The 11021-nt window shown below is 45.3% G+C and overlaps 1 protein-coding gene across 3 annotated transcripts in view; it reads right to left on the minus strand.

The window, feature by feature from the left end:
• The window catches only part of Rab40b (RAB40B, member RAS oncogene family), a 63413-nt gene that overhangs the window by 1425 nt on the left and 50967 nt on the right, over positions 1–11021 (minus strand). For all 3 annotated transcript variants that reach the window (XM_076543966.1, XM_006987627.4, XM_042283225.2), the window contains 4 exons: positions 5387–5447; positions 2294–2354; positions 1518–1595; positions 516–738 (listed from right to left, as the gene is read on the minus strand). In XM_076543966.1, coding sequence (XP_076400081.1) covers positions 516–738; positions 1518–1595; positions 2294–2354; positions 5387–5447 — 423 coding nt within the window. The remainder of the gene's footprint in view (positions 1–515; positions 739–1517; positions 1596–2293; positions 2355–5386; positions 5448–11021) is intronic.

Genomic DNA, 11021 nt, shown 5'->3' on the forward strand with positions numbered 1-11021 from the left:
CTTAAAAAATGAACATCTAGGCCAGGCGGTGGTGGCACACGCCTTTAATCCCAGCACTCGGGAGGCAGAGGCAGGCGGATCTCTGTGAGTTCGAGGCCAGCCTGGTCTCCAAAGCGAGTTCCAGGAAAGGCGCAAAGCTACACAGAGAAACCCTGTCTTGAAAAACCAAAAAACAAAACAAAAAAAAAATGAACATCTATCTATCTATCTATCTATCTATCTATCTATCTATCTATCTATCTATCTATCTATGTGAGTGTATGCACACATGCGTGCATGACCCAACCTACACATGGAGGCCAAAAACCTTCCATGAAGGTTCCAGGGATAAAATTCACACTGGTAGGTTGGCAGCCAAATACCTTTACCCACTCAGCCATAGTCCCTAAATGAATTTGATTTTTGAGAATGGCCACAGAAGCCTTGAGATAAGTCCTAGGAGGCAGACAATTGTGCAGGGATTATGAAACCACCTCACATCTGATTAGGCTAAAGGAGACTGGCCCTCCGCATACCCTTGCTTGGTCTCCAGAGACGGTCCATCCCATGCCGCAGCAGCACGATCCTAGCCAGCTCCGTGAAGGATTCTGTAATGTTGAAGTTGCACAGAGGGCTAACCTCAAAGAAGGTCACACCCAGGCGCTCAGCGTAGGCCTGGGCCTGCTCAGTGGGCACCTGCCGCTTGAATGCCAGGTGCAGCCGGTTTCCCACCAAGATTTTAGGAACCCCAGGGGCATGCTAGAGCATGAGAAAGGCAAGGAAAATGGTTTGAGTGGTGTACCCCTACAAATTCATGTCCACCCAGAACCTCAGAATGGTACCTTATTTATAAATATGGTCCTTGTTTATGTAACAACTTAAGATGAAGTCTTACTGAATTGCAGGGTTGGGGGCTATTCTAATGACTGCTGTCCTCATAGCGGGAGGAGAGGACACAGAGGGGGCACAGGGCAATGCCATGTGACAAAGAAAGGGGAGTGACTGCCAAGAGTAGCTGCAACCACCAGAAGCTGGGAGAGGCAGGAAGAATCTTGTCCTGGAGCTTTTGGAAGAACATGGTCCTACAATTTATGTTCTCCAGAACTTGGAGAAAGTTAATGTTGTTTTAAAACACTCAACCTGTGGCCCTTTATTAGGAAAGTCACGAGATCCTCATCAGCAAGCCTGGTGCTCACCCACTAGGCCTCAACCAGCAGTTGGACAAGCAGCAGCCCCTTCACGGTACTGTAGTGGTATTTGCTCCGCCCTGCCGTACAATGGCAGGCAGCACCGCCTCCTTCCGGTCATGGGTGGAGCAAATACCACTACTCTGTTCACCCACCCATCCCATTAACTTGGAGTGGGGCAAGCAGAACCTGCATGCCTGAGCAGAGGCACAGGAGAGCCCAGTTCCCTGAGCCTTGAGGTCCTCTGGTCACACTGCTGGGTCCAGCTATGAGGTGAAGCTTTCTCCCTGTTGTTGGACCTCTGGCCAACAGCCACATGGGTCAATCCCTGGCCAAGGTCACAAATCATACCTCATCAATCTCCTTAATCCATCGATTGATGCCATCAAAGGACCATCGGTTGGCAATGTCATAGACCAGGATCACACCCTGGGAGAGAAGTCACAAAGGTCAACATGCAGCAGAACACAAGAGGCAAGCTTGGTCCAGAGACTTGCAGAAACAAAACTATTTTTAAAAATCAAGACAGTATCTCATTGTATAGATGAGGCTGGCCTGGAACTTACTGAGATCCACCTGCTTCTGTCTCCCAAGTGCTGGGATTAAAGTTATACACCACTATGCCTGGTCCCTAACTAATCATCTTACATACTTTGACAAAAGCATATAATTTTGATTTATCTATTCCTTATAAGAGTTATATTATTATTTCCAATGATGTTTCATGCACTCACTGACAGATGCTTAAATAAAAAGTTGAGCTAGAGTCTGGAACTCATAACCATAAATTTGTCTGGGGCATACGATGTGGGGACATTGCCACCTAATGCAAAGCAAGTCCCTCCCCAACATGTAGTGCACACATAGACATGCTTACACATAGATAGGAAGCTCAAATACAGATATGCACATGCATGTACACACATTCAGGCACTCATGAGATTGCATGCCCACACATGGCATCTGTGATGTTGAAAAAACATAAGCCACCAGATTATAGCATCAGTTTATATATAAGCTTAACTGCTTTATCTTCCAATTTAGCCATAAAAGAAATGGCTAAGTAAGAATTTGTAAATGTTATTTCTCAAAATCAATTTGATCTCCAGGCTTGGAATGCTGTTTACCTGTGCTCCTCTGGAATACGAGCGGAATATGGTACAAAATCTCCCCTGCCCTGAGGTGTCCCTGGAAAAGATGTTGGAGACTGTTAAGAGGAAATTGGTGTTTCTTCTTGATAACCATTTCTCAAACTTTGGAAGCCACACCAAGTACCTTTTACAGTCTTTGTGTTGGTGGCCATTACCTGCCAATACAAGACAAAGTCACAAAGCCATCCTGAATTTTCTGGAGTGATCTTGGCAGCAACATACCCTTTGGGTTCATTCTTATTTTCATTATTGTTTTTATCGTGTGTGTGTGTGTGTGTGTGTGTGTGTGTGTGTGTGTGTGTATTCAAGAGCTTGTGTCTGTGCACAAGCACATGCACAAGCCATGATACATGTGTGAAAGTTACAGGACAATTTGTGGGAACCGATCCTTCTACTCTGTGAGTACTGAGGATCAAACCCAGGTTATCAGACTTGGTGGCAAGCACCATTACCCATTGAGCTGTCTTATTACTCTGTAGCCTCAGCCTTCTGAGCACCAAGATTAAAAGTGGACACCACTACACCTGACTGGTTGTTCTGAGACAGGGTTTCTTTATGTAACCCAGCCTTGACTCAAACTTATAGTGATCCTCTTGTTTCCTACCCCTAGTGCTGAGATAATGGACATATGGCACCAAGCTTATCCTTTATATATATATATATATATATATATATATATATATATATATATATATATAACAAAAAAAGATTTGTTTGTTTTTATTAATGTGTACCTATGTGACTGTGTGAGATTTTGTGCACTGGGTGAATGCTGCAGAGGCCAGAAGAGTGTGTCAGATTCTCTGGAACTGGAGTTACTTGGTAACCCTGAGCCATGTGTAGTACTAGGGACCAAACCCAGGTTCTCTGGAAGAACAGCAAGTGCTCTTAATACTGATAAATCTTTCAAGCTCCTAATGTGTACTTTAAAAGTTAAACTAGAACTAGGCATGGGGGCACATGCCTTTAATCCTTGTACTCTGGAGACAGAGACAGGTAGATGTCTCTGAGTTCAAGACCAGCCTGCTCTATATAGCAAGTTCCCACCACCCAGGGCTACATAGTGAAACCCTATCTCAACAAAACAAAACAAAAGTCAGGCTAGAAACCTAACAGTGGGTTTTAACATTATTCTCAGACATTTAAGTAAACCAAATATAATTTTAAGTTATTTTAAGGTTGGGGATATAGCTTCGTGGCAGTATATTTCCCTCATGCAAGCAAGACACTGGGTTCCATCCCTAACACAGAATGTTTTTTCCATGTTTAGGCAAGATCCTTCCCTGACATCCAGTTGCTCCATATGCAGATTCTCTAGATATGTCCCCAAGTTGATCAACATAAGGGACTGACAGGACTTCTACTCTGTGGATGATGACACACACCAGGAGTGTGGTACTCAGAAGGCTAGGTCAGCATGCCAAGAAACTACCAGGACAAAGGAAGATGTTACCAGGGTGAGTTCCTGGTATTGTACACTCATTGTGGTAACTCTCCAGAAAGGGTGCACTGCTTCTTCAGTCTTTTTAAAAGCTATGTAGATACACATCTACACATTCGGTTAACATACCCACTTCAGCATTACTCTTGGGAATGAAGAATTTCCAAAGGCCATGACTATAAGGTGTGTCTTCACAATGCCCATGGAACAGGTATGTTTTTGCTGTACGTCATCTGTAACTGGTGACTATCCCAACACCTGAGAAGAGTGCTGGGGCTCAGGAAGGGCACGAGCTAGAGGCATTGGCTTTGGTCAAAGACATGGGAAGAACTATCTCACTGTTCTGAGAAGTAAAGTAATCGAAGATTTAAGGGCCAGCCTCAACAAAACTTACATGAGAGCCACTAGAAAGTCTGTAGCAAGAAGACAGTAAGATTGAGTTGTATCTGCTGGCCTTGTGTGATGCTGTTAATCACATAGGCCCACGGTGAGAGCCCTGTACATAACCACAGACCCTCTTCAGACATGGGAGGAGAAATATGCTGGCCTTAGACATCAGGAAACTGTGTGACTGTGTAGAGGGGTCAGTGTGGACACAGCAACTGACACCACCTGAAAGAGCCTCAGGTTGTACAGGGACTGGGGTTAGTTTCTATTTTTTGTTTGAGATTTTATTTATTTTTATTTTATGTGTATGGGTGCTTTGCCTGCAATTATGTTTGTGCACCACATGTGTGTAGTGCCCACAGAGGCCAGAAGGTGTCAGATCCTCTGAAACTTGAGTTATGGACGGTTGTGAGCCACCATGTAGGTTCTTGAAATCAAACCCAGGTCTTCTGTAAGAGCAGTCAATGCTCTTAACCATTGGGCCATCTCTCCAATAACTGGGATTAGTTTTGAGCATGGTGAGAGTGAGTCCCTGAGGCCACTGGAGGAGTGCAGTAGGGGCTTGGCTTCCTGGAAAAAGTCAGCAGGAGCTGGAGACTCAGGAGAGACCAATTCCACTGCGAATTAGGCCATGCACATTTCTATAGACTCGGCATTTTTAGGCAGAGCCAGTGGAAGCTAGAAGTGCAGCCTCAGATGATTTCCCCAAAGGCCACGGGGGCTCAGAAGGGAGAACGAGCCCCAAATTCCCAGGTTTAGGTCCTGGAGCATGAGGAGGACAGAGGCTGTTTGGCTTAACTCAAGACTGGTTACCTGTAGGGTAACCAGTAGGGGTACCTGTAGGTGGTACCTATAGGGGAGACCGAGTAGAGGGAGATGTAGCCCAGGAGGTCAACAAGGCTTTTGCCCTTGAAACCAGGACACCCTGCCCTCTGTTCTGTACACTCAGAATTGGGGATAGGAGAGCTGGGCTATCCTGGTCACTCTACTTCCATGCCTGGCAGCACCAGGTGAAGTGAAACAGGAAACAGGTGACAACAAGGTGTCATGTACCAACAAGGGCTCTTTCTTGGACATAGTTTAGCCCTAGGAGCATAGCCCCTTAAATAATTGGGTAATGGGCTTCAATAGATTCAGACAACTGGGTCAACACCTTTTGAGGAAAGCCTCCAGCTCAAGCTAGGACTAAAGGGCCTAGTTCCAGGACCAGAACATCCTGACCAGCATAGCCCCGAACTCACCAAAGCTGTAGTTTCACCCTTCGGCCATCTAGCAGGATGGTGGTCGTCTTGTGATCAATTCCTGCAAAAGGGTTGAGGACATATTAGGTTTGGGACTGGATGTATTTTCTCAGCCATCACCAATAACAGAACTATGAAGTATGTGAACTCTTTTTTTTTTTTTTTTAAGATTTGTTTATTTATTATGTATACAGCATGTATGACTGCAGGCCAGAAGAGGGCACAAGATCTCATTACAGATGGTTGTGAGACACCATGTGGTTGCTGGGAATTGAACTCAGGACCTCTGGAAGAGCACGCAGTGCTCTTAACCTCTGAGCCATCTCTCCAGCCCCCAAGTATGTGAAACTCTTGCATTGAGAGAGAAAAAGGTTTCTCATCATATAGCTTCAAGTTCACAGGCAGGTGTGAGATCTCTGAAGATTCCCTTAGACCCCAGACTGACCTCCCAGTGGACAGCCACTCAGATTCAAGCACTCTAGCATCCATATTGGCTGCCATCAGCTCAGTGCCTGGGTGCTTCCCCACTGGGTATGTTGGGCCTTGGTCATCCCCCACTGCTGCCTTCAGGATGGGCACTGAGCCAGGGGGGATGAGTGACCCCATGATGCTGACTTGGACCTTCTACTCCCAAGAACCATAAGTCTTCACAGAGCTATGTATGGCCTAGTGGCTGGTGGATTTGCTGTAGTGCCATAGCCAGCTGAGTTCTCCATCACTTATCTGTCCCTTCTTACCTCTGCCCCTTGCTCTAGCCACCCTACACTGCACATGAAAGCTAATCTCAGCTGTTTCCAAGGGAACAGAGTTAAAATAGTAGGCCTGGCAGTAGGAGTGTGTCCCCTGGGAATTATACTAGGAATGTGAAGGCAATGCAGTCTGGGAGCAGAAAGGGAGATGCCAACTCTGATTCTGTGTATGCACAGGAAGGTAGGCTTGGGGGAACAGCCTCAAGCTAAGTGACCTCTAGACTATACATTATGGGCAGTTTTCTAAGCTTTCCTCTCTTCTCAAGTTCGTGTGTGTGTGTGTGTGTGTGTGTGTGTGTGTGTGTGTGTGTGTGTGCATATGTGTGGTGTACGTTTGTGCACATGTGCATGAGGATGTATTATCATGTGTGACCAGCATGTATGAAGGTCAGAGGTTAACTTCAGGTCAGTCTCTCCACCTTAAGATTTTAATTATGTGTATGCGTGTTTGTGTGTGTGTGTGTGTGTGAGAGAGAGAGAGAGAGAGAGAGAGAGACAGACAGACAGACAGACAGACAGACAGACAGACAGACAGACAGACACATTATATGTTGTGGTATACATGGAGGTTAGAGGACAACTTCCAGGAGTCAATTCTCTACTTCTACCTTTGTATGAGTCCCAACGATCAAACCCAGGTTGTCACTGTCACCAACTGTCTCCTCCAGGGTTCCCAAAATGCCTCTGAATTGGGCTCTAATGTGGATGCTAAAGGTCAGGGGTAGTGTCTGAACTAAGATCATCATGCTCTCATGGCAAGCGCTTTCTAGCACAGCCATTTCACCAGCCCCTCAGGTCTTGTGTTTTAATTTTTATTACGTTCATGGGCACCTGGGCAGGAATGCATGCCACACACTTATGCACTTGTGTGAAGTTTAGAAGACAACCTCTTCTTCCACCTTGTGGGTTCCAGGGATCTAATTCAGGTTTGTTGTTGTTGTTTTTCAAGACAAGGTTTCTCTGTGCAGCCTTGGCTGTCCTGGAACTCACTCTGTAGACCAGACTAGCCTCAAACTCAAAGAGATTTGTCTGCCCCTGCCTCTCGAGTGCTGGGACTAAAGGCATTGGCCACCAATACCCAGCTGAATTCAGGTTCTTATGCCTAGTGGCAAGAGCTTTTACCCGCTGTCCCCTCTCACTAGCCCCCTAAAACGTGTGTGTGTGTGTGTGTGTGTGTGTGTGTGTGTGTGTGTGTGTGTGTGTGTTTGAGTATGTGTTTTGCTGGGGATGGAACTCAAGGCCTCACAAATGCTAGGTAGGTGTCCTACCAAAGGCCCGCATCCTAGATTCCTCCAAAGTTTTGTTTTGTTTTGTTTTTTTGAGACAGGTCTCATATAGTCTAGGCTGACCTCAAACTATCTATATAGCTAAAGAAGACCTTCCCCTTGTTTTCCACTTCCCATGTATTGGGATGACAGGCATGTACTATCATGCCCAGCCTCCAAAAACTATTTTTAAGAACAAATAATACCCTCCTTCATGCCACCAGAAACCATTTTTCTGCTTTTTAATGAAACCATTAAAACCATTTAGTGGGGCTGGAGGGATGACTTGGGGATTAAGAATACTGGTAGCTCTTCTAGAAAACCCAGCTTCAGTTCCTAGCACCCAGTTGGCAGATCACAACCATCTACCCGATGTTCTCTTCTGGCCTCCGTGGACACTGCATACATGTGGTACACAGATATACATTCAGGCAAAACACCAATACACATAAAAATAAATATTAAAGAACAACAACAACAACAACAACAACAAAAAGAACCATCTCCTGGGGCTGGAGAGATGGCTCAGTAGTTAAAAGCACTGGCTGTTCTTTCAGGGTACCCAGGTTCAGTTCTCAGACCTGCATGGCAGTTCACAACCATCTGTCATTGTAGTTTCTGGGGATTCTATGTCCTCTGCTGGCCTCTACAGGCACAAGGCACATACATGATGTACATACAGGCAAAACACACACACACACACACACACACACACACACACACACACACACACATATATATATATATATATATATATATATATATATATATATATAAATAATTTTTAAAAGAAAAAAAAAAACATCTCCTGAGCCTGGTGTTGTGGTGATTCATGCCTATAATCTCAACACTGAGGAGGTAGAAGCAGGAGGATCGGGAATTCCAGATTATTCTTACCTACATAGCAAATTTGATGCTAGCTTGGGCTACCTGATCCTCTTTTGAAAGAAAGAAAAAGGTAAAGAAAGAAAAAATGAAAATGAAAAATGAGGGCTGGAGAGATGGTTCAGAGGTTAAGAGCACTGGCTGTTCTTCCAGAGGTCCTGAGTCCAATTCCCAGCAACCACATGGTGGCTCACAACCATCTGTAATGAGATCTGGTGCCCTCTTCTGGCCTGCAGGCAGAACACTGTATATATAATAAATAAATTAATTTAAAAAAAAAAGAAAATGAAAAATGAAATGAATGAAACTGTGTGCATTCACTTCTGGTGCCCCTGGATGATAGCCAGATCTGGAGACTAGAACATACTAAGAGCTGATGAGAATAGGACCCAGAAACTGAGCCCAGTAAAGGACACCAGCAAGGGACACCTGAAAGGGGCACACCCTTTGTGTCACAAATGTCACAGCTTTTGTAACCCTAAAAATCCAAACTGCCAACTAGTGGGACACACTAGTTTTTTTTTGTTGTTGTTATTTGTTTGTTTGGTTTGGTTTTGGTTTTGGTTTTTTGAGACAGGGTTTCTCTGTGTAGCCCTGGCTGTCCTGGAATTCACTCTGTAGATCAGACTGGCCTCAAACTCAGAGATCCACCTGTTTCTTCCTCCCGAGTGGAGTGCTGGGATTAAAGGTGTTTGAGACCACTGCCTGACTCTCTCTCTCTCTCTCTCTCTCTCTCTCTCTCTCTCTCTCTCTCTCTCTTTCTTTCAAGATAGAGTCTTACCATGTAACCTTGGTTAGCCTAGAACTTGCTATATAGACCAGGCTGGGCACAAACTCACAGAGATCAGCCTGCTTCTGCCTCCCTAGTATGCCCAGTTGGAAAAGTAGATCTTGTATGAGTCAGGTGTACAACTTGGTCATGCTTCTTTTGATCTTCAACACTAAAGGAACAGCCTTGGAGCTCAGTGCAGTCACCTGGAAGAATCTAGAGGTCTGGGTTTCAACCACAGGTTACCATTCCCAGGAGAAGTGTTGCAACTCCATCTCCAGAGTACAGGGCACAGGGAAGCAGGACGAAGCCCGTATATGAGTTCTACTAGGTAGCTCCTCCCCAGGTCTGCAGGGAGAGAAGATGCCTCAGCAGTTGAGGTCTCTATACTCTGGCTCCATGTGGACAGAACAGTGGTTGAACCAGTCCTGATTACACAGCACCATGGGGCTGGAACTCTTTCTGAACTCACCTGTCAGTCCCCTCTACCCCACCATACATTCCCCAGTGTTATGTACCTCTTGGAACACACTCCCTCCTGTTTCTGGTCTGACTCCCTTATCCAAGCCCCAGCTCCTGCGCTCTCAGTTCCCTAACAGTCCATGTCCCAGAGAAGGTTCCCCATCTGTCTCCTGTTAAGCTGACATTCTATCCACAGGAGAGAGCCCCATCATTCCAGTGGACAGCTAAATCAGGGGAGGAATGAAATCCCACTCCTTAGAGAGGAATGCCTCTGCTGTTCTTTTTAAGAAACTTGGAGTCAGAAGCATAGAACCTCCTAGCCCATTAGTGAGAATGCACAAAGATGCTGGCATGCCTGTGACTTTGGACATTCCTTGGCCTGGCTTGTCTCACACCTGACAGCCCCTCCCCCATCTCTCCACCTTTATGTTCTCTTGTCTTTATCTATTTCCTAGCCTGCAGGATGGTGGGGGACATTTTCAGCATCATGTGCTGACTTCATTTCCACAATGAATGGCTACAGCTATTTCATGTTTCTGTTTCTCTCAAATGAGGACTCTCCAGGTGGCTTCCTCATGTGACCACAGGAGAGAATCCCTTCAGGAGAAAGAAAAGTCCTCTCCCTTCCATGAGGAGCCCATGCTGTCATCCCAGCACAGTAGCCTCCTCACAGACCCTCAAATCAATGGAATGCATAGGACTATCAAACACAGGTGTTGTGCGGTGATCAGCACTGAGGCATACAAAACTTGACATACATACAACAAATAGAATGTGGATAGGGTTAACTTTGAAAATGTTTCTTTCCCCTGGAATGCTAAAGACTTTTTACTCTCTCCACGAAGCAATGAATAAAAACACTTGGAAATCTATTTTGAATGAGGAAATAATAATTTTGATCTCAGCATGTCTGTCTCCAGACAAGCAGAGTGCCCACCCTTCAAAGGCTGCAGGACATTTCATTTTGGTTTTTGAGGAAACTACCCTCTGCCTAGGCAGGCTGGCTCTTACAGCCTTGAAACATCTTTTTGCTCAGTCATACTTACAATCACATTTGATCATAAGGACTGACTGTACATATGGTGGAGGTCCCATAAGATTACTTCTCCTGGAAACATTGTAGCACTCTTTGTGTGGGCATGGCCTAAGGTGTTCCTCGGTGAAAACTGGCTAGTGATGCATTCTTTAGAATGTGTCCCTATTGCTACATGGCACTAGGCTGTCCTGTAACAACTATAACAATATGGGATGAAGTTTTTAAGCACTTACATGTTTTATTACATTATTTCTGAGAGACAGTGTATCTGGTCACACACATGTGTCACAGCCTGTGTGGGGGTCAGAAAAAAACAAACAAACTTGCAGCAGTCCATTCTTTCCTTCCACTATGTGGGTCCTGGAAACGAGCTGAGGTCATCAGCTTGGTAGCAATCCTCTTTACCCACTGAGCTATCCACTGGCCTTCCTGCAGCCTCCACACCTTACTAGCTTTGTGAAAAAGAACT

This window comes from Peromyscus maniculatus, chromosome 8 (assembly GCF_049852395.1).
Source record: "Peromyscus maniculatus bairdii isolate BWxNUB_F1_BW_parent chromosome 8, HU_Pman_BW_mat_3.1, whole genome shotgun sequence".
Taxonomy (NCBI): Eukaryota; Metazoa; Chordata; class Mammalia; order Rodentia; family Cricetidae; genus Peromyscus; species Peromyscus maniculatus.